At 29.4% G+C, this 24,898-nt stretch overlaps 1 protein-coding gene across 3 annotated transcripts; it reads left to right on the top strand.

The window, feature by feature from the left end:
* Positions 1–20,364: 20,364 nt before the first annotated feature.
* On the top strand, positions 20,365–24,616 carry LOC118048017 (zinc finger CCCH domain-containing protein 64). Of its 3 annotated transcripts, none has more exons than XM_035057517.2 (9): positions 20,367–20,856; positions 20,949–21,078; positions 21,168–21,287; positions 21,438–21,555; positions 21,887–22,338; positions 22,529–22,814; positions 23,244–23,337; positions 23,715–23,872; positions 24,171–24,616. In XM_035057517.2, exons 1-9 carry the CDS (start codon positions 20,499–20,501, stop codon positions 24,297–24,299), a joined length of 1,845 nt encoding a protein of 614 aa, XP_034913408.1. In that variant the 5' UTR covers positions 20,367–20,498; the 3' UTR covers positions 24,300–24,616. The 3 variants fall into 3 exon arrangements, with proteins under 3 accessions (XP_073266345.1, XP_034913408.1, XP_034913409.1); XM_035057518.2 differs by having other exon boundaries at positions 20,369–20,856; positions 23,727–23,872; XM_073410244.1 differs by lacking the exon at positions 24,171–24,616 and having other exon boundaries at positions 20,365–20,856; positions 23,702–23,866.
* The last annotated feature ends 282 nt before the right edge of the window (positions 24,617–24,898 follow it).

The following is a 24,898-nucleotide window of genomic DNA, read 5'->3' as shown; positions in this document are numbered from 1 at the left end:
TTTTTGGAATAAAAAATAGAAAAGGATTTTTTTCATGAAAGAGAACAACACAGGCAAGAAAAGGATTCGATGTTTTTTTTCACAGTACGACCATTAGAACATGAACTGATGCTTCTAATGGCATGCCATCAAACCATATGTGATTGCTAAGACACTTACCTCTGTATCACCATATGTGGGGGGCAGCCTCTGTCACACTCAAGAAACCTTGGTCGCTACACAAATAAGATGAAAAGAAAATATAAAAGATATGATCATAAGATGACATGAATTTGGGGGGCAGAGGGAGCAGCAGAATAACCAAGGACAAAAGAAGAAAAGGTAAAACCCCCAATCCATGCTTGCACTGGTTTTGAATACATAAATTAGCATTGAAAAAGGTTAAAGTGATCTTAGCTCAACATAAAATCATAAACAGGTTTTGCTTAAGACACATGTTGTCAAATCTTTCTAAATTCAAAATTCAATTTTTTTTTTTTTTCTAAAATTGAGTGCAGTTTGTACTTTTTGGATCGTTTTGATGTGTTGATGTCAAAAATAATTTTTAAAAAAATAAAAAAATATTATTGGCATGCTTTTCGGCACGAAAAACTATTTGAAAAGCAACCGCTACCACACTTCCAAACACCCTTTAAATATTCTCAGAGATACAAAAACATGTCCTTATTAACTTTTGTGAGTTCAAACTCTACCCCTCAAAATCTAGATGGTACTAGCAGCAAACTAAAATTAATGATGCCTTTTGTATCTTTCTATATTTTAGAAATTTCAAAAACATCTGAAATATATCTTTTTAAACGTGTTTAAAAATATAATTATGGTTATTTTTTAAAAAACATTATTTAAAAATATATTAAAATAATATTTTTTTTATTTTAAAAAAATTATTTTTAATATTAACACATCAAAATAATCTAAAAATACAAAAAAATATTAATTTTTAAAAAATATATATTTTTAAAATATAAAAATAAACGATGCCTAGTATATTTAAACCATCACCTCTTTCAATTGCATGATTGACTTTAGTATATAACAATTATTCTCTTTAAATTAATATTATTTTTTCTTAATAAAATTCAGTAGTTTTTAAATTTTAAAAGTGAATTAAAATAAAAATTATTTGATGGAAAATTGAAACTAGTTTTTGAGGTTGTACCAAAATTATTTATAAAATTTAAAAACTTATTTGTTTCAATTTAAGTATATAATTAAAAACTTTGGTCTTTAAAACCTATTTGGGAATGTGGTTCTTGTTATTTTTTAAATTATTTTTTATGTTGAAATACATTAAAATAATATTTTTTTTGTTTTTAAAAAATTATTTTTAAAATTAGCACATTAAAACAATCCAAAACACATTAAAAAATTAATTTTTAACCAAAAATAAATAAATTTTCATGGAATTTCCAAACATTCTCAACTGTTTTGATAGTAGTGGTTTTGCCACTTACTATTTTTTTTGTTTCCATCTCACTTTGGTGTTAGTAGCTATAATTAAAGGTTTTATTGAGAAGGGAGTTCGTCATTGAGAAAAGAGTGCAAGAGGAGCAGATGATTTTTATAGAAAAGTGTGCGTGCGGCGAGGGAAAGGTTAGGATACGACATATTTGGAATTATTGATAAGTGTGATAACCCAGGATATTAATAAAACATTAGAAAAGCATTTTAGATCTTAGCTCAGCGATTGAAGAGACTTGTTCTTTTCCTCTATATTCTAGATTCAAATTTTATTATGCACATCTGTCACCCCCGTGATGCTTTACATGCACACTGGGTTTGCAGAATGTTCAATGAGCCGTAGGATTAGTCGTGGTGCGCGCAAGCTAGCCCGGACACCCACATAAATAAAAAAATAAATAAAAAAATAAAACATTAGAAAAGGGGAAAAAAATGCGAATAAAGTGAAAGAAAGTGTGAAGGACGAGAGAAATCTTCCAAGTAGATGAGTGGTCAAATTATCACGGCTAAGGGGATGAATATTATATTAATCAACAAAATATTTTAATAAGGTAAAACTGTAATTTTAAAAGAAGGTTACTTAACTCATCCATCCCAAATTATATAACCACCTCATCTCTCTTTTTCTCGCAACAACTCTTTTTAAAAAAACTAGTCGTTTCTCGTGAAAAAAAAAAAAAAAAGAACACTTGAAAAAGTCAAACTTCTTGTTTCTTTTAGCAGTGGCTAGTTTGTGGTTTTTTCTACTGACACTCAATTGATTTCAGTACAAGCTTCTCTTTCAATTTCCTACACCTTACAAGCTTACAATTTTATTACATTTGATGCTTTGTTACACTTCATTCTAAGAGCTTGGACTCATATTTTATTTCTTGAAAAGCTTAGAACTTTAAATTACATTACTTTCTATAAAGACTTAAACTTATTTTTATTGTAATATTTTCTTCTTGTAAGGAATGATTATTCTCTTATAAGCTATAAATCAAATTATGAAAATGCAAGTGGCATTTGAACCACTTAGGATTATCCTTCGAGTGTAAACCAAAAGGAGGTTTTCAATTCTGATCCTTAACAAAGATTATGTTAAAGGTTCTAAATATTTATCCTTGAAAAAACATTATGAGTGAGGTTTTTTAAATTTTAGCCTGTAAAAATATTAGAAGATAGGTTTGATTCTAAGCCTATAAAAAAATCAAGTTTGATCTTGAGCTCAAAAAACAATTGTGTAAGATTTAACCCTGAACCCATAAAAAGGATTGGTTTAACTTGAGCTCGTAAAAAAATAGGTTAAATCCTAAATTCATTAAAGGATTGGAAAAGGCCTTCAATCTTTGACCTAAATTTAGTCTTACTTGCTAAGAAAATCATGTGATAGTAAATACGTGATTCAAAAAGTATAGTAAGCGAATATAAAACTGGTATGCATCTCTTTCCTTGTCTCTTTAAATTTGTGATTATTGATATTGTTTGGGTGTTTCGGCTACTTGGCTTATTAAGAGCTAATTTATGCATATTATTATTAATTATTTATTTCAATATTGTTAAAGAAATTAGGATTAATTTTGGCTATCTTGATTTAATTGGATATTAAATTTTTAAAGTTCTATAAATTTAGATAAAGTCCTAATTCACCATCTCTCATTGGCTTTAAAAAAAATATATATATATATATATATATATATATATATATATTTTTTTTTTTTTTTTTTTTTATTTTGATAGTAACACCTCAAAATAATCTAAAAATATCAAAAAAAATATTAATTTGAAACAATGATATTATCTTGGATTTCATAAATACCCCATACAATCTATCATCATTCTTATAATTTAATTTATCACTTTCTCTTTTTTTTTTTTTTATAATCTTGACTTTTATTATTATCAATGATATTATATAAGATTTTATAAATACCTTAATTTTCAAATAATAGCAAAGGTTTTTAATGGTAATGTTAGCAATCAGTTTTTAAATAATTATATATTAAAATAGAATTTATAATTTTTATTTTTATTTTTATTTAAAATTCCTTGTTGATATTCAATAAAAATAAAATATCTGATTATAAAAATTATCAAATCATATATATATATATAGACTTTTTTAATAAAGACTTTTCATAAAAAGAATCTTTTCATATATAATCTTTTCATATATATATATATATATATATATATATATATATGAAAAGATTCTTTTCATGAAAAGTCTTTATAACAAGACTTTTTTAATAAAGACTTTTCATGAAAAAAATCTTTTCAAGTAATATATATATAAAAGAAGTGATTTTTTGGGAAAGAGACTTTTCTATACAATTCATAAAAATAAAAATAAAAAGAGTTTTTTTTTCTGGGCAATTGCATTTCGATAGTTTCTAGTAGAATTTTTTTTTTCCATGCAAGAGAAACATTGTTCTCAATCTTATCATAAAAACAATAAATCCTGTTCTCAATTTTATCATAAAAACAATTTATCCTTAACTTATGATGATGGAATTTCTCTATAAATACACTAATTTTTTTAATGCAAAAATTTATAATTTAGTTAGTAAAATAAATTTTCTTAGCTTTCAATTTTTTTTATAAAAGCTATTATTAATAAAACAAAAATGCAGGGAAAGAAAATTGTTAGCTGGATGCTACTATTTAATAATTTTTTATATTTTTAAAAGTTTTAATATAATATCAAAAATAATTTTTAAAGTAAACAAAATATTTTAATTTATTTCTAAATAAAAATCACTTTTAAAAAACAATCGTTTATTCTCAGAACAGCCCCATTCAATTCCAAGCATCTACTTCTAATCCAACATAATTAACAATTAATTCAAAACAACTACAACAACTTGCTAAAACTTCTAGTAAGCAGGTGAGCATGACACGGCAGTTCTTTCGTCTCTACTCGCCACCACCCTTGGTGTTTCTTAAATAAAGATAGTGCAATCTTCTCTAAACGACGCAACAATTAAACTACTCCCAAACATTACCCTCCTATATGCTCATCCCCTGCAACGGCCTGTAGATTTCTTCCCTCCGGCAGCACAGAATGACTCGCTAAAAAGATAACCTTGCTTTCTCCTCTCTCTAACTTGCTAAAACTTGAGATTTCAGAAAGAGAGAGACAGAGAAGCTCCACCTTCTTAAAGCAAATTATATACTTCGCTGACAAATTAAAAGGATATCGAAGAAAAGGAAATGCACCTCATTTTTATTACTACTATTATGTTTTTTTACGACGCAAGAGAGATTCCAGCCTCTGCAACTTCAACTGTTGCTTGAACCTGTTGATAAAATCATCAGCCTTGGCATCAACCTCGGCATCAACCTCTTCATCTCCAATCAACACTGTTTTCTCTGAAGCCCTTGTCGTTGCAGGCCTTCTTCTTTCAACCTCCTCCCTCTCCACCTCCTCCGCTAAATCCAAGCTCACCGCCTTTTCGCTTGCCGACTTCTTCATTTTCACCTGCCTCTTCGTAGCTTTCACCATGTGCTCCGACTGGGTCCTCTTCACATGATGATCATGACCCGTACCCGGATCGGCATCGGACCCGGTTTGATCTGGGGGACGTTGGGTTGTTCCTTCCGGTTCCGAACTGTAGTATAAAGAAGAGAAGTTGATGGACCTGACCCGTTCTAAAAGTGAAGGGGCTCTTTCGAGCTGGGGAGGATCATGTTCCAGGGTAGTGTTTTCGGGTTGTTGAGTAGGTGGGAATTTGTAGATGGAGAAGTAGTCGATGGACTTGACCCGTTGTAAAAGAGAAGGGGCTCTTTCGAGCTGGGGAGGATCGTGTTCCTGGGTGGTGTTTTCGGGTTCTTGGGCAGGTGGGAATTTGTAGAAGGAGAAGTAGTCGATGGACTTGACCCGTTGTAAAAGAGAAGGGGCTCTTTCGAGCTGGGGAGGATCGTGTTCATGGGTGGTGTTTGCGGGTTCTTGGGCAGGTGGGAAGTTGTAGAAGGAGAAGTAGTCGATGGACTTGACTCGTTGTAAAAGAGAAGGAGCTCGAGCAAGGTGCTGGCCTTCGTGTACTGGTTGATTGTGAGTACCATAACGGGAAGCAAGAGCAATGGTGGCAATCATAAAATTCAGGAGGAGGAAGAGCGAACCCGGTGTTAACCAGCTGCTCACGAAAGAAAAGATCGAGATTGCCATGGATTTCGTTTCTTTTTTATTTTCTTTCTTTTCCTTCTCGTGGTTTAATGTGATGTCAGGATAAAGAAGACGAGTACTTATCCTGCCCTAAAGCTTAATTATTGAAGAGAGAGAGAGAGAATAGGTGATGTTAATTTTATTTTTTAATATATATTCTAGGAGTATATTCTAGGAGCAGTTATTGTTTTTCAAAATTATTTTATTTAAAAATATATAAAAATATATAATATTTTAAAAATTTTAAAAATATATTTTTAATATTAACTAATTAAAATGATTTAAAAATATTAAAATATATAAATTTAAAATAAAAAAATTCAAATTTATTTTAAAATATTTTTAAAATAATTCTTTGTATAATTTTTATGTTAATTGAAATTATATTTTATAATTTAAAAAATATATTTTTATTAATATCGTTGGTGTAAGGTTTTAAATTACATCTAGAAAACCAAATAAAAAGTAAACTGTAAGCAAATATTTTTAAAAGACTAGTAGTTAACAGGGATGGTGGAAGGTTTGTTTTTAGTTAAAAAAACAAAATAATTTAAGATGTATTATTGCTCTGAGAGACACATGAAAAGGAAAGTCTTGTTTATTTGTTAAGTATGATTATGATCATTGCTACTGTCATATCTAGCTTGAAAGTTGGAGGAGCTTTCCCACGGCACATCGATGAGTCACTGAGTGGAAAAAAACATGTCAATTATAAATTTAAATTGATTCCTTGTTTGTTTCTGGAAAGTGGTTTCGGGAAACCATTTTCCAAATTTTTCTGTATTTGTTTGTCATTAGAAAAGTTGGTCAACGGAAAACAATTTCCAGTCAGCAGAAAACACTTTCTAGTCAACAGAAAACACTTTCCGGTCAACGAAAAACACTTTCCAGTCAAATTTAGTAAAAAAAAAAAAATTGACTTGGTTTTCAGGAAAATGTTTTCCTTTTAGCTGTGTTTGTTTTCCGGAAAGTGATTTCCGGGAAAGTACTTTCCAAACTTTCTTGTGTTTGTTTGCCAGTAGGAAAGTTGGTCAATGGAAAACACTTTCCAGTAAAAAGAAAATTTGGCTTGGTTTTCAGGAAAGTGTTTTCCTGAAAAATTTGAGGGGAAAACACTTTCCGGAAGTTGTGAAAAATTTAGAAATATCATTATTTGCTGATTATATCAAATTTGATCCTTAAACTTTTGATTGCTATATATATTTTGTTTTCAATATTTATTTTTCAATTTCATCTCTTAAAATTTTATTTTTATATTAACTTTGGTCCTTATTTTTATAATTGCTATTTGTTTTTTTTCTTATCATTTTTTTATTGAAATTTTTTATTTATCAAATTTGATCCTCATTCTTTTGATTGTTACTTATTTTATTTGAAATAATTTATGAAATGTTGATTATTATTATTTTAATTTCTTCATTTTTTATTTTTCTTTAATTTTTTAGATTTGATCCCTATTATTTTGATTATTATTTGTTTTATTTGAGATAATTTATGAAATTATATTTTTTTTTTCAATTTCATTCTCATTCAACTTTTTAATTTGTAAGATTTGTTCCTCATTATTTTAATAAACTTAAGAAAAATAAAATATTAATAAGTTATTTTCCAGTTCATTTTCCATGACATAACCAAACACTGTAAAGTGTTTTCCAGTTCATTTTCCATAACACTACCAAACATCGGAAAATACTTTCCCGGAATTCACTTTCCCCGGTGAATTCCAGGAATTCACTTTTCAAAAGGAATTCACTTTCCTGCAAACAAACGGAGCCTGAAGTAGTGTTTTGGAACGCGGTTGAAACTGTATTTTTAAAAATTTTAAAAAAAAATTTTGTTAAAATTTAATGTGGTTTGTATTTTTTGGATCGTTTTGATATGTTGATGTTAAAAATAATTTTTAAAAAATAAAAAAATATCATTAGCATGCATTTCGGCATGAAAAAATATTTGAAAAGCAACCGTTACCACACTGCCAAACATGCTCAATATCTAGTAATGGAGGTAGATTTGTTACCCGCAGCCGGTATAGCTTTTTTTCTAAAATAAAAATATATTAGGATGTAAAAAAATTTAATTTTAAAATTTTTTTTGAAAAAAATTATTTATTATTTATTTTTTAAAAATTAATATTTTTTTTTTAGTGTTTTCAGATCATTTTGATATGCTAATGTCAAAAATAATTTTTTAAAAAAAACTTTATTTTGGTTCATTTCCGAATAAAAAATATTTTGAAAAGCAATCGCTACCACACTCTCAAACACTCCCTAAGTCTTGACTAATTGTTTAAAATGGTAATTTAAAAAAATACAATAAAAATAAATAAATTGATTAAAAAAAAAAGTAAAAAGAGCATGCCTAACTAAGCATATTCGGATTATTAAACAATCTAATGTTAATCTAATAAAAAACAATTCTTAAAAAATAACAAAGTAAAACTTAAAAAAAAAAAACATAAGCTTTAAAATAAAATAAAATAAAAACTCAAGCGAACTTCTTAAATATTGTCTAATCTCTAAAACTTACAACTCGTTAAATTTTAGATCCAATTTCAATAAAAAAAACTTAACTTTCAACTAATATCATTGTGAAATCAAAAAAAAAAAACTTGCTAAAGCACAAAAAATTAATAACAAAAAAAAATATAAGGATACAATTTGAGAGATAAAAACCTAACGATGATGAAATTTGAAAAAAAAAACAATTTTAAAAATGATTCAAAATAAAATAAATAGCAATTAAATGAATAATGAAAAAATTCGAAAGATTAAAAAATCATAGGAGATGAAATTGAAAAATATTTGTAATTTGATAAATTATTTATAGATTAACAAATAGTAGGGGTGAAATTGAAAAAAACTATAGAGAGCTAACCCAATAAAATCAAACCGCAAAAGAAAAACCCCAAAAAATAAGAAAACATTAGCTTAAAAAAAAAAAAAAACCAAGCAAACCTAGGTGAATCTCATAAACCTAGTATAATATCCAAAATCAACAGCTTGTGAAATCCTGAATCTAGGCTCCGGTGCTTGAATAGCATAGGTAGAGAGAGATAAAAGAAGAGAGGGGAAGAAATCATCTTCAATGCTTGAATAGAATAGGGGTCATCCACATGCTGGCTCGTGCAAGTTTTTTAAAATAATATTTAATATATATTAATTACAATAATACTCCTAAACAACTACAAAATCTACAACATAACCAATATAAAATGATCAAAATATCCTTATAAGAGAGTTATATTATTTTTGTCTCCAAAAACATTAAAGTAACTTAATTATTCTGAAAATAATGATATGACAAAAACACACATAAGACAAAAGCAAAAGAGTTTTTTATTCCAAGGCCAAAGTAGAGATATCTAGAGTTGATAATTGTGGAGAACGAGAAAAAAAATTTGATTAAGGCTCTAAAGCTGTTAAAAGTAGAAATATCTAGATCTCTCACTAAGCTCAAAGCATTGGAGAAAGAGTTGACAAGGTATAAACAATAAAAAAAACAATCATAAACATAGAAACTTTATGGATTGCTAAAATCACAAAAGATCAACATTGATCGTATATGTTTAAGATACACGACATATGTAAATTCAATTAATAAATAAGTCGATAACCTCATTTTTCAAAGGAATTAACTTGTGGTACTGAGATAGTGGTTGTTTTAGATTATGTCAGGAGATAAATATCATTCAAAAAATTTGAGTATTTAAATAGAAGATTAATCATTTTTAAAGATGGAAGCACAATTACTGTAAAAGGTAGACATTCTTGATTTATCTAAACTTTATAATGTTTTGTTTGTAAAAGGTTTTAAAGCTAACTTACTAAGCATAAGTCAATTTTATGATCATAATCATAGTGTGCATTTATTTTTTTAGATGAAGCAACATCTACAATCATGCTGCAAAATGGATTATGAAAGGTACCAAAACCTTAGAAAACTACTATAGAGTTTCAATTTTTACCACCTTAGGTTGTCATAAAGTAATACTTGATGATACTGATCTTTGACATCATGACCTTGTTCATATTAATTTAGAGACTTGTTAAAGATCTCTAAAAGGGAAGCAGTACGTGGTCTATCAAATTTATGAAATGTGTGTATCATGTTAGAAAGGAAACTAGGCTCAACATAAGAAAACTACTAACAATCTGACCTCAAGGCCCCTTGAATCGTTGTATATGGACCTAATAAGTCCACCTCAAATTGAGATTATGGGTGGAAAGAAGTATATCATGTTCATTATAGATGATTATTCATGATATATTTGGACTCTTTTGCTAAGAAAAAAGTTAGAGTCCTTTGATCTTACGAGGAAATTGTTCAGAAGACTACAAACAAAAAAGAATCTTTATATCCCTAGAATTTATAATGATCGTGGCAAAGAATTTGAAAATACTAACTTTTCATATTTTTATGATGAACAATGTATACATCAAGAATTCTCTCCTCCTATCACTCATCAACGGAATGGTATAGTTAAGAGGAAGAATAAATCTATACAAGAAATGACTCAAACTATGCTAAATAGTAAGAAAGTTGCAATATACTTCTAGAGAGACGTTGTCAACACTATTATACACAATCAAGAAGCTTAACTCAACTAATTTCATTTTGAATGGTGACATCATTGAAAAATATTAATAAAAAAACTTGTAAAAGCACAAAAAATAACAACAAAAAGAATGGTAATACAATTTGAGAAAAAAAAAAACCTAAGGATGATGAAATTTGAAAAAAAAAAATTAAAAATGATTCAAAATAAAATAAATAGCAATTAAAAGAAAATTTGAAAGATTAAAAAGTATAAGGGGTGAAATTAAAAAAAAAATACAGAGAGCAAACCCAATAAAATCAAATCGTAAAAAAAAACCCCCAAAAAAAGTGTAAAAAAAATGAAAACATCACCCTAAAAAGAGAGAAAAAATCAAGCAAATCCGGACGAATTTCATAAATCTAGTCTAATATCTAAAATCGACAACTTGTGAAATCTTGAATTTAAGTTCAATAAAAAAATTTAACTCTCAATAAATTAAATTTTAAAGGATAAAATCATGCAACAAAAACAATGGATATAAAATTCAATAGAAAAAAAATCTGAGGAAGATGGAATTTGTAAAAAAAAAATAAAATTAAAAAACAATCTAAAATAAAATAAATAGAAACTAAAAAAAATAAGAGCCAAATTTAAAACTAAAAGCTTAATGTCTCCTATGTGGACTCCTCCAGCATGGTTGCATCAAATTTTTGTAATTAACAACGAGCAAGAACAAATGGTTTAGTATTGGTGGGTTGCTCTTTATTAGAAGCTAGACTTTGAGAGTTTAGTTAATGTCGAGGATGCTTTGGGTATTACAGTAGTTTATGGAGAGGATACGTTGAAAAGTCAAGTTCAAGACATGGCTAATACCGAAGAAGCGTAATGGGTGAAGACAACATGATTCATTTACTATTTTCTCAATTGAACGTAACATATTAGGGATAGACTGTAAATGACAATCTGAAATATTTTTTAATTTGTTGGATTTGATTTTTATTTTTTTATTTATAAAATTTATATTTTTTAATTTTATTATCTTTTAATTTTTTTTTATTTATTAAATTTATTTTTTATTCTTTTAATAAACTTAAAATAATTAAAATATTATTAAATTAATTTTCAATTTATTTTTCATAATATATTCAATTCATTTTATAAATATCAAAGAATAATTCAGAATTTATATTTTATAAAAACCAGTGTTTTCAAACTCAATTTGGCTTGGCAAGTCGACCTAGGATCCGGCCGACCCGGGACTATAACCGAGTCGGGTTGAAAAAAAAAAAAAACCTGATATGACTCGGCAAAACTCAGCTGCAAACCCGTTACTTTTATTTTTTTTATTTTATCTTATTAAAATAATATTATTTTAATTTTTTTAAAAAAATTAACTCGACCAATCTTAAAACTAAAATTAAGATCCAGTTAACATCTGATTAAAATCTAAAATTCAAATTTTAAACCAGACCGGTCATGAGAGCAGATCTTAAAACTATGAAAAAAACCATTTTCAAATAAAATCTATTTTCCGCGGGTAATAATGAAACCGTGACCAAATGTGAACTATTGATCTGAAATGCATCGAACTTATCTTTTCCACGTCATTCAATTCCAGCTGCCAAGTCGTTTTTTAAGTCGTCGACAGTGACACCATAGAAATGTGAACGACGTGAAATGACGTTGACAAGACATCTTATCTGCTCCCCACAGAAAAAACAGAAAAGGAGGTGAGGATTCATAACATCCTCTAAATGGTTGAACCGTAATTTCATTTTCTTCTTTTCTTTATAGCATAAAGCGTTTAAAAAATTGGAAAAAAGGTTAAAAGAAAAAAAAAAGGAATTTGAAATTAAAAAAAAATGAAATTAAAATGTTAAAAAATCTCATTTGGTTCTTTATAAAAACATTTCCAAAAATTAAAAATCAATTTTAATTTCATTTGGTTCTTTATAAGTATTATCACTTTAACTAGTGAATTAAAGGTTTGATAAAACTAGAGGTTGATGTGATATCAATTTTTCACAAAGTCTCTTTATTTTTGTTTATAGTCAACCCAATTTTTATTAAATTTTTAAGAAGAGGGGAGACATGTGGCATCTTTTTATTGGTTTTAATTTAATAAAACAATTAATTGAAAATTTGAAAACAAATTAAATTGCTTTTTGACAAAAAGCCTCCTTGTTTATAGGAAACCCAATTTTTATTAAATTTTTAAGAAGAGGGGAGACGTGTGGTATTTTTTATTGGTTTTAATTTAATAAAAAAATTAATTGAAAAATTAAAAAATTGAAAACAAATTAAATTTTTTTACCAACTTTATATTTATATATAGATAGAAATATTTTTTCAAAACTCTTCATTTACTTTGGAATTATATATTACTTTATTTTAAAAATAGATAGACAAATTTAAAAATGATCCTACTTTGTTTTGTTATATTCTTATTAATTTATGCTGGATTTTTTATAATATCTTAGTGATATTTAATTTTCTTAACTAACTATTTATTGATTTAACACATAAAAGTATTTTTTATTTTTTACTTTATTAAAAAAAATGTTACTGCATCAATAAAGGATTAAATTACCGAGTTATTGGTGAAACATGCTTGATTCAATTTGTGTCTTTTTTATATGCATGATTTGTCAATCTTATTTTTCATGAAAGTTTTAACTTTATGTGTTTGAGATTTTATATCTTTATATAAATTTTATTTCTTTCCTAACAAATTTCTTTTACTTTTAAAATAAAATAAAAACTTAGCTAGAAAAACGAAAACAAAATCAAAATCAAAATCAATCATAAATAAATTAATATAAAATTTAAAAAATTAATATTAGTCTACTTTATTTTTATTTTTATATTTATTTTTTAACATAAATTAAAATAAATTTATAATTTAAATAAAAAAATCCATCAAGTACACTGAATTGACCCAATAAAAATAGTATATGGAGTGATTATTCATATCTATAAAAAAGACTAACACGCAATTGTATAAGCGATCATTAAAACTTGAGATCATCAAGTTATATTATATAAAGAATGCTATGTTTTGATATTTATTATACATTATCTTAATCAAAGGTAACAAATAAATATATATTAAGTATAACATAAACTATATTGAGATATTTGAGTGACTAAAAAAGAATTCATTACCCTTAGTGAATTAAAAAAAAAGTTTATATATGATCTCAAATAATATTAATTATAAAATTCCTGCACAACATAAAATGATATTTTAAAGGGTTTCAAATCTTATTAAAACAATTAATGATAATGATGTTGAGAATAAATATGATTGAGCTAGCTACCAAAAGATCAAGTATATCTGGACTTGAAAACTAATTAATCATCATTATATGAAATGATAAAATTAAATAAAAAATTTATTCATAATAATTAAATGATGACAAGAATAAAAAAAATTAAAGAATAAAAAAAAGTATTATAGTAATTCACAATAATTTATGTCTTAGTCCATAATATTTTCTTGGTACCCTTTAGTTTTTATTTTTAAATAGTTATAAACGCATGTTGCTAGACTTAGGTCTCATGCAGTCTTAGTCGTGCACTTCAAAGGACTAAGATTCAAAGTCATTAATTTTCTTTATTTGTTTTTATTTTCTGATCTGGTCAAGATATTTTCTTTACATCGCCTTGGAATATCTAGCTACATTTCCGAAGAGAAAGATATTGAAAATTGAGGAGAGAAACTACAAGAGAGAAAAGATGACATTGATAACATTTTTTTGACAAGATTCTAGTCATAAGGTGTCGAAAAGGACATAAAGATGATCATCAATGGTTAAAAATGGATATCCAAACCAAGATTTATTTTAATTTTAAAAGTTTTGATTTCAATTTAAGACCATTTAAAGTGGGTTATAATAGGTTTTAAAGTTGGAAACGTTTTTATTGACGTTGTAAGACCGCATCCATGACGCCTTGTACGAGCTGGGCATACGTCTCTTACTTGGCGTCATAGCCATGACGCATGGATTCCTTGCTCTTTTACGTTCTCCGTGACTTGATGATGGCTCCACAAAAGAAGCAACGACGGAGCTTCCATCTTTTTCTTTTTTTTTATTATTATTGATAATTAAGGAAGTGAGAGATTCCTTATCTGTATTTTGATGACATTGGCTGCTATGAACACATAGAAAAAGAGTGCCTGCATTTGACACGTCAGATTCGGTAAAAACTCCATGCACTTTGTACTTGTATATAAATGAAGGCAAAAGGTTTCAAGTAGGATGTCAAGTTCTACATCAGTCAACTTTTATGTGAAAAACAAATGGAAAATTTTATTGCAGTAAATGGCTCTCATCACAGTACAATAGCGCTTCTAATCTTAAATAATTTGAGTCCATCTAACATGTTAAAAGGAACAAATAAAGCAAAAAATGACATTTTGAGACATTAAAATATAAATAAAATACTAAAGACAATACTTGACAATGGGCTTACATATAAAAAGAATGCCTTTTGAAGTTATGAAAACACCAGCATCTTGTATTTTTATTTCAAACCTGAGAATATATTTTGGATAAAAATGGATCGATAAAACACTTTAAAATAAATTTACACTCAATCCTGCTAAAAAAAGATACAATTTGACAAAAAGTTTCAGGGATGGTTGTTGATGTTTATTTATTTGACTAAAAACATTGCTACAAGTAAATATAAGTTTAGAAATAATGGCGACAATATCAACATGGATATGAAACAAGCTGATTTTGGGTTCATTTAATCATGTTTGTGGAAAAATTGACATATCCTGCCACCAGTTTACACCAATCTGTATATGAAAAAAGATTGACATGTTGCATTACATGAATGAGGTTGACAGATTTATAATCCATGTATATTTGCATGTTAGATGTTGTGCACACATTGCAAAAGCAATACACTCACCTTCAACCATAAGTTTCAAATATTCTTCTCATGCTCTCTCTTAACCCTCTTCTCTCTCTCTTTATCTGTCTCTGCTTTGCTCCTTAGTAAGATTATCTACTTACCTCTTAAATGGCTAGGTGTGTTTACCATGTTTGGAAGGGACTGTAAGCTTCTTAATTCAATTATGATATGGGTTATGTTTTATATAGTTTGTTTTTGTAAGATTTAGACTGATGGGTTTTGTTGGAGTGAAGTTTTTATGCATTTCCAATGAATTAACGAATTGGTTGTTGTTTGTATTGTACTGTATTGAGAAGCATTTTATATAATTTCTTTCATTTTTATTTTTTGTTTTAATATTAAATAATACTTTTATTTTTATATCTTTTAATATAATTTACCATGTTATAATTCTATATTTTTAATTTCAGGTTTTGATGGCAATGGTATTAACTATTAAGAAATCAAAGCACAATGTTCTTGATGTGCTTTTTGATTGAGACGATGTGCAAATGAAGATTTATTTTTTTGGCTTGGAATGTTTTATGATAATGTTATGTGTTGTTTTTGCTAAGCCCTTTAAAGGTAATGTTTTGTAATTTGTATTTTAACTTGTGTGTTATTTAAATTTATTTGTAGACAAAACAAATGAAAAATAAAAAATTATTAGGAAGGCAACAAATGAATATTTAGTGGCACCTAAAAAAAGAATTGAATTAAAAGCCCATCAGAAATTAAATTAAAAGCCCATTAGAAACATATTAAAACCAACCCCTAAAAAGTATAGGTTTTCTCGGTTTTTTTACATTAAAAACTGAACCGAACCGAACCGGTTGGTTTGACTCGGTTTCAATTTGGTTTTGGTTTTTTTTTTAAATCGGTTTGGTTGTTTTTTATAGGTAAAAACTGAACCGAACAAAAAATAATCACCCCTAGCTCTCACCACCAAACTCCAAATATTTTGTCTACTTCTATGAAATTGATACATGTGGTTTCCTCGGTCAACACTTTTTATGTTTGTTGAGCCTTAGATTAATCTTGTAGTTATTTGGGCTAAAAAGGACATTTTCAAAACCATATTTAGAGCTTACCTATGCACTTATTGCCAAGTTATAAGAGGCAGGCTTGACATGATTGAAACCTTGGCTAAGTTATTGTTCATGTTATAACCCAATTTTTGACCATTTTATTTTAATTATTATTATTATTATTTTATTTACTGAAAAGGAAAAAAATGATGAAAATAATAATAATGATGATGATGATGAAAAAAAAAAGTAAAATGAAATAAATGAAGAATGAATTAAAATTTGGGTTAAGAGCAACATGATTGGAAGTTTTGAGGTTTAATTAAACTTTAGAATTAATCTAATTAAGATTAGAATTAATTTAATTAATCCAATTAATGGTTTAATTGGAGAATTGATAAGTTTTGAGACTTAATTAAGCTTGAAATTGATTTAATTAATCCAATTAAGGGTTCAATTGGAGAATTGATAAGTTTTGATACTTAATTAAGCTTGGAATTGATTTAATTAATCCAATTAAGGGTTTAATTGGAGAATTGATAAGTTTTGAGACTTAATTGAGCTTAAAATTAATTTAATTAATCCAATTAAGGGTTTAATTGGAGAATTGATAAGTTTTGAGACTTAATTGGACTTGGATTTAATTAAATTAATGAAATCAGGGACTTAATTGAAAACTTATCAAAGTATAGGGCTGATTCTTGTCAATTTTGAAAAAAATTAAAACCTAAGATGCAGGGGTTCAATTACAATTTACACAAGGTTTGGACTGCAAAAATTCAAAATGTCAAGGATCAAAACATAAAACACAAAAAACGGTGCCGTTTCTCAGCACTGTTCATCTTCTTCAACGCTTCAGCTGCCGGCCGCCACCATTACTTCTGCAATAATAGTCGATTGATTACCTGGTAACGGTGGGATTCTGTGGCTATAAAGTCAGAGAAAACAAAGAACGCGGGGGGAAGAGAGGAGAAAAAAAAAGAACCACGAACAGGGGCGAAAAAAATACCCAGGGGAAAAACTGGGCAGAATAGAGAGTGGGGAGAGGAGAAAAACAGACTTTCGTTCCTCTATTTCTTCTCAAGGAAACAGAGGAGGTTAAAGAAAAAAAGCAACGAACCAGGGGAAAAAAGCAGAACCGGAGGAGAGGAAGAAGAAGACAGGAGAGGAATAGAAACCGGGGAGAAGACGCAAGAGACTAAAAACCAGGGCAGAACCGAGGGGCCAATGGAGAGCATGAACGACACATAGACGAGGATCAGCCCCACCATTGTCTTTGTCCCTCCATCTTAGAACAGAAGGTGGTAGAATCTGAAACCAGGAGCAAAGGAGACGCAAACTCAGCCCATCGGACGAAAGCGCAGAGACAAGAACCGGCATTGACCATCGCCTTCACAGTCTTCAACAACCAGCCTCCAGAACCAGAGGCAGTAGACCAAGAAACCCAAAAACAGGAGAACAAAGACACTGGAACACGAACAGGGGAACCAAGAACCAGCAAGAAAAAACCCGAAACAGAGGAAGAACAAAAGGACAACGCAGGAGCATAAAAAGGAATCGAAGTAGAGCTTTGGCCAGTCATCCATCACGCCTATTTTATTTAGCTAGAAAGATAAAAAAAATATATGTACATGTGTAACAATAAATTTATTTTATCTCTTTATTCATTAGCGTTAGAGTTAGAATAAAAATATTGATCTAAATATATTTTATAGCTACGTAATAGTTACCAACACCAGAATTAGAATTATCCGTAGTTGAATATTCACTAGTGCCAGAGTCAGGAATATTGCGAATAAACCATCAGAACATAAACCGATAAAAATTTAGCAATTTAAGACAAAACCAGCAATGCAGTTTGCCTTAGGCAGAATATTTAAGGGGTGATAATATCTTTCCTTTTACGTAACCAATCCCGAACCATAGAATCTTTGTTAACCAGTTAGGGTTTCTAGTGACCGTGACCGTGATCATAATATTAGGTGGCGACTCCTTAGACAAGACAGTTTCCCCTAAAAGAACCAGATGCCAGAAATCTGTTCTTTTTTCATAATTAATTTAGAGAATTATTTTTAGGGCTGCCGCGATATTGAGTGCGACAGTTCATAAATATTTCAAGATCAGTGCCCATATGTGTAGCATTAAAGTTCCAAATAGAGATTTAACAATAAATAGAAGGAGATTTATTAAGACAAGGGTTTTAGAGTAACCTTTAGAAATTGGCATATTTTTATGCTAGTTTATATGCCCGTGAAACTATTTTATTCATAAAATAAAGGCATTATTTATCTTTAATATTTAATTATATTTAATTTATGAATTTAATGTTTAATAAATAAATCTAGAATAAAGATAAAATTCATGGAACAAAAAACACTTTGCAAAGAAAATTATAAATATGTTATAATTATGCGATTCATATTATATCAAAGTATTGTTCCTAAACGTTCATAATCAATGATATCTTAATAATAGATATTCATTAGATATGTTAAGACTAATATATAATATGTTCTTTTCTTTATGAAAAAAAAATAGCTGATCTCATAAGTTTAAGTATGAGGGATACTTAAAATTAATATGTAAGTGTTTGTCAGATGACATGTACATAAATGATTCTTAGACTTGAAATCACTAAGTTATCTTATATAGGCAGTGTTATGTTTTGATCATATTACACGTTATCATGGTAAAATGTAACAAATGGACAAATATTGGATGTAACATAAACTATATTAGAAGATATTTGAGTAATCAAGAGAGGATTCATCACCCTAGGTGAATTAAAGAAAATGTTCCACGTGTTCTTAAATAATATTGATTATTAAATCTTTGCTAAAAGATAAAATGAGAATTGAAAAGAGTTTCAAATCTTATTCAAATGACCAATAACTATAATGTTGCGAACAAATATCATTTAACATGACAGATACACTCCATGCTAAAATATCTAAATTAGAATATTATTGATGAATAGATAACTTATTGTTTTGGAAGTAGAGTAAGTGGTTAGTACCAAAGCCATATAAAATATATATGTATGTCTCTTTCCTATCTCTTTATATTTTTGCATTATCATCTACTTGTTATTGCCTTTTGGATAAACTTAGTTTTATTGTGTTAACATGTGTTATAAAATCTATTACCTTACACTAGTGTTGTTGAAAAGGTTATTGTGTGATGTATGGTGTGCTTGTGGTTATTTAGTATAAATTGAATTGTTGGGTTTAGTTTTAGAATGCCTAATTCACCCTTCTCTTTATGTGTTTCAGCCTTTCACATTTTTTTAAAATGAGTTCTATGCTTTATTTATTTATTTATCCAATCTTATAAGTTATTCAGAAATTATATTATGGATAAATAAACAGAAGATATTTAATATATCATATATTATTGACTTTATTTGGATTTTCTTGTTCAATGTTGCTCTGGTTATATGCTTTTAAGTTGCATCTCTAGTTTGTTAAGTTGCTACGCCTTGATTGAATATATTTTTATTTGTTTTATTATATTAAACAAAAAAATTATAATATTTATAAAGATAATATTCTTTTATCTTATTCTTGTATTTGAGATATCTGTTATTATTTCCTGAATTATAGACTATCATCATTTGCATACACACACTTACACACTCACATATATTGACTATATGAATCGATAATTTCATGAACAATTATAGATAAATTAATTGTTAAGATTTGCTTTAGTGCTGAATCCTTATTATAGCAAGGAAGAGAAATAAATTAGAGTAATATTTTATTATTAATGTCAAAATAAAAAAAAAACAAAATAATATGAACATACTTTCAGTTTTCTAAGATGAAAACTAAAAAAAAAAATATTCAAGAAATGAAGAAGATTTTTTATTTTCTATTAGAAAAGAAAAATAAGAAAAGGAGAAGAAAAATGAAAAAAATAAATTACTAAACATAACATAAAATATATTAGCAATGCTTTTCAATTAATATTGGTAAAATATCTATTTTATATTTAAAAATAAGAATGTATTTAGCATGTGATTGGTGCATAGTATTTTTTTTTTAATTAAAAATAGATCATGATTTTTTAAAAAAAAATTTATAGTAATATATTAAAATTATAAAAAAGTAGAAATAAATTTAATATTCTTTAAAATGAAAAATAATTTGAAAAAAAAAACTCAAATATTTTTATAAAAATATGTTTGAAATGAATTTTAAGATTTTATTATGATTTGAATTTATCAAAATCATTTAAAATATATAAAACTAATACTTTACTGCCCAAAACATGATTTGAAAAAAACCTTTTCTCGCACTATTCAAGAGATTCAAATGAAAATCTGGAGGAGGCCCGTTTCTTTTAGTACGACTCGATCAGGCTACTCTTAACACGGTTTGCTTCTCACCTGCTTCAGCTCTTCCCCCTCTTCAGCATCATGTCTCCTCCGAGAATTCTTCTTTGCGGTGACGTTTTAGGCCGGCTCAACCAGCTCTTCAAGCGTGTCCAATCGGTGAACAAATCGGCGGGCCCTTTCGATGCACTCTTTTGCGTGGGGCAGTTCTTTCCTGACTCCGCTGAGCAATTGGAGGAATTCACGGACTACATTGAAGGCGGCGGCGGCCGCTCTCAAATTCCTCTCCCCACCTACTTTATCGGCGACTACGGTGTCGCCGCTCCCAAAGTCCTCTCCACTGCTTCCAGAAACTCCGCCAATTTAGGCTTCAAAATGGACGGCTTTAAAATTTGTGATAACCTTTTCTGGCTTAGAGGCAGCGGCAAGTTCAGTTTCCACGGTATGGTAGGGTAGGGGTAGGGTTAGGGTTTTCTAAAACAAAAATTTGGTATTTATTTTCTTGTAATTTACATTTACTGTGTATGTTATTAGGTTTATCTGTTGTGTACTTATCCGGTAGGCAGTCATCAAATGGCCACCACTTTGGAACATACAGTCAAGATGATGTTGATGCGTTGCGAGCATTGGCCGAGGAACCTGGAGTTGTTGACTTGTTTTTAACATATCCTCGATGATTTCATTTGTTATTAGTGATTATCTATGTAAACATTTTGTTTGTTTGAACGATTGATTTCCTTAATGTCATTTTACTAATGAATGGCCCAGTGGCGTCACAAACAGAGCTTCTGCATCTGATATTCCTGCAGGATTCTTGGATACTACAGGTTCTGATTCTTCCGTATCTGAATTAGTAGCAGAGATCAAACCACGGTATGCAATGATTGCTGATGAATCAACTTCTTCAATTGCATGCTTCAATGATGTTTATTTCTTTTTGTCTCTCTGTCTGTTGGATATTAGAATGGAGCATGTGCTTACTAAATACTGTTTTTTCTCATTAAAGGTTGTTCTTTGTGGCAGCTACCACTTTGCAGGTACTAAGGGTGTTTTCTATGCTCGTGAACCTTACTCTAATGTTGATGCTGTGCATGTCACACGTTTCTTTGGTCTTGCTATGGTTGGAAACAAGGATAAGCAGGTTGAATATGCGTTCTCAGCATGATTTATCAATACTTTTCTGCCATTTTGATGTGTTTTGGGACTACTTGAGGATACTCGTAGTAGTTTCTTTTTAATTTGAGTGGTTACATAAAGCTCCTTCGTTTTAATACTGAACTTGTTCAGCATGAATTTTTTACAAGATGCTGTTGTGACTGACTGACTGACTGATTGATGTGGATTGATCTTCTGTATGGTGCTCATTTTATGAGTGATACTCTGACTAGCTTGCAGTTGTTATTCGACCTACTCGATTTAGAATTATCTTCTGGGCATTCTTTAACTGTTGGTTCCTGCACTGCTTTTCCCAGAAATTTATCCACGCCATTTCTCCCACTCCAGCATCTACAATGTCTGCTGCCGAGATTAGCATGAAACCTCCAAATACTACCTTATCTCCATACACATTAGTAGTAGATAAAACAGCTCTCGAAGAAGTCACAAAGAGGTCTACTGCTAGTGTGTCAGATTCACAATATTGGAGGTACGATGTCTCCCATAAACGACATAAATCTGGATCTGGGGAAGGCAATAAGCTGTGCTTTAAATTTATATATTCCGGTTCATGTCCACGAGGAGAAAAGTGTAACTTCCAACATGACATGGATGCAAGGGAACAATACTTAGGAGGTGTTTGTCTTGATTTCCTTATCAAAGGAAAATGTGAAAGAGGTCCAGACTGCAACTTTAAGCACAACTTGCAGAATGAAGGTGAGAGCCATTCTCGTAGGAGACGCGGCTCTGAAAATGATAATGGTAACAGGTTGGTTTTTTTTTTTTTACAATTAATTGTTCGTTGCTTAATGATGTTTTGTTTTGGTTCAAGTTATTTGAATCATCCTCTTTTGAAGCATTTTCTTGTTTTGTTCTGCTATTTTTCTTGATTTTCCTGAAGTTTAAGGACTTCAATGTAAGTCATTTTTGTAGCAATTAACCCTCTAATTGTGTTTCAGGTCAAAAGAGTGTTGGTTTTGTTTGTCAAGCCCCAACGTGGAATCACATCTAATCATTAGCGTAGGAGAATTTTACTATTGTGCACTGCCTAAAGGTCCCCTTGTTCAAGATCATGTTCTGGTAATACCCATTGAGCATGCACCGTGTACCCTTTCACTAACTCAACAAAGTAATTCTGAGCTGGTAAAATTCCAGAACAGTCTCAAGTTATATTACAAGAACCGAGGAAAGGAAGCTGTTTTATTTGAGTGGATTTCCAAACGGAGTAGTCATGCTAATATTCAGGTAGTCATTGTTAATATATTCAGATGCTTGATGAAATAAAATTGCTGAATTGCTTTCAAGGATCCATGCTTCTATTGTCACTTCTACAAGAACTCGTTGCTGTGAAAAATCCATGGTTATCTCTCCCTTACTCCTCTCTTTCTCTCAGCTTTTCTTGAAATATTTTTGTGACAAGTGCACAAAGATCTTCACCATGTGTTTTACTTCTTGACACAAGAAATACTTGCTAATTACTTTTTGACACAAGAAACACTTGCTAATTTTATTTCATCCTTTATTTCTCATAGGGTGTCTAGATCTTTTTGGTTGAATGATACAATAGCAAAAATGAAAAATCTACTTCCATTATCACTACTATTTATTTTAGTATTGTTTTTATTAATCCTTGGTCTTTTACTTTTTTTTGTTCTTTTCTCTACTTTTCCATAGGTTGTCCCTGTTCCATCAACCAAAGCAGCAGCAGTTCAAGATATATGTAACTTGGCTGCAGAAAAGTTGGGTTTCAAATTTGTGGTCATGAAGTGTAAGTTCTATCATTCTAGTTTTTAATGCATGTTATTACAGTAACTGGATGATGATTTGCATATTTTTTATTACATGTACTCCTGAGCTTCATGACATGAATATGCATATCTTTTGGTTAAGTTTAGTTTCAAGTTTATTTTGAAGTTCAAGGTGCAAAACAAGCTCCAATTGTCTTTGGTTTTACTTCTGCATGATTTTAATTTCCTGGTCTGTAGTATCTTTTTTCTAGTATAGGTGTTTAGTATTCTGTTAATGTTGACCTCAGCCACCTTGAAGATGGCTTGTATGAGTAATTTTGAGTAATACTTGATATTCCTTGGTTGGGTTTAAATTTGTTTTTTGATATTCCTTGGTTTCAACAGCATTTTCATTCAGTTATCCTTGCAGTCAATAACAGTTCAGATGGGAGAGAATGGTTAAAGACGCAGTTCGATAGGAACTTTAGTTTCTTCTATGTGGAACTCACAGAAGGCACAATACTGTCACATTTAGTTGAGGAGAATGAGAATTTTCCAGCCCAATTTGGACGCGAAGTAAGATGCTAAATCCAATTGCTTATGGTTTGATTTTCTGACTTTTGCAATGTGCATTTTTGTGAGAAATGGCAAGTTATGTTTGCTAATGAAAATTGGCTAATAAGCTGCCTATGTCAAACTAATTTACAGGCAGTAAAATAAATTCCACTATCCATTCACCTGGTTTTGCTATTATCTAGTCAAACCTTTATGTTCCAAAATAACTTTGATTTTACTGCTTGCATGAATAATCCTTTTCTTTTAGGAAGTAATGAATGTGATTTCTAAGGGCATGAAATTATGAAATATTTTGCAGGTTCTAGCAGGCTTGCTGAACATGCCGGAGAGGGCTGATTGGAGAAATTGTGCACTTGGCAAAGATGAGGAGACGAAAATGGCAGAAGAATTCAAGAAACAATTTGAAGAAATGGATCCAAATCAATGATTTTGTCAAGCAGATGACGGAACATGCCGGGGAGGCTTGCTGAATTGGATTCAACTAAGTAATTTACCACCAGGTTCTTTAACTGATAGCGCTACCCACCTAAGGTACTCTAACCAGTTCCATTTTAGGCCGCCGGAGGTCAGTTAGCGTCATACCTGACATGCATTAGAAGATGAGCATCCACATTTATACGATAGTTTGCCAGGTGTATCTACTCTCTAAAATTATTTCATTGTGATCGGCTTGTCGCCCATTTCTTATAGCCCTTGGATTAAGAGTGACGTTTCTTATAGCCAATATATTTAAGATTGCTGGGATTTGGTGGATAGTGATTACTGCTTCAGTGGCTTCCGTTCATATAGGCTTCAAGTAACATATTGGTTAGTGTCTCGAGACAAGGACAGAAGATGAAGATGACGGGGACATTGGGGATATATTTTTATGTATTTCCTATTTTGAAATAATAGAAATTTATTCAAAAACTGTTTTAAAAATAAATTTATTTTATATTTTCATCTTTATATCTTCTTCAATTAAATATATTTATGGCTATTGGGTTTTTTTTTTTTTTGGGTCTTGAAACACTAAGGGTATCTCCA

This window comes from Populus alba, chromosome 6 (assembly GCF_005239225.2).
Source record: "Populus alba chromosome 6, ASM523922v2, whole genome shotgun sequence".
In the NCBI taxonomy this organism is placed as follows: Eukaryota; Viridiplantae; Streptophyta; class Magnoliopsida; order Malpighiales; family Salicaceae; genus Populus; species Populus alba.
Note: the sequence above shows the minus strand (reverse complement) of the source record. Positions and strands in the feature narration are given on the sequence as shown.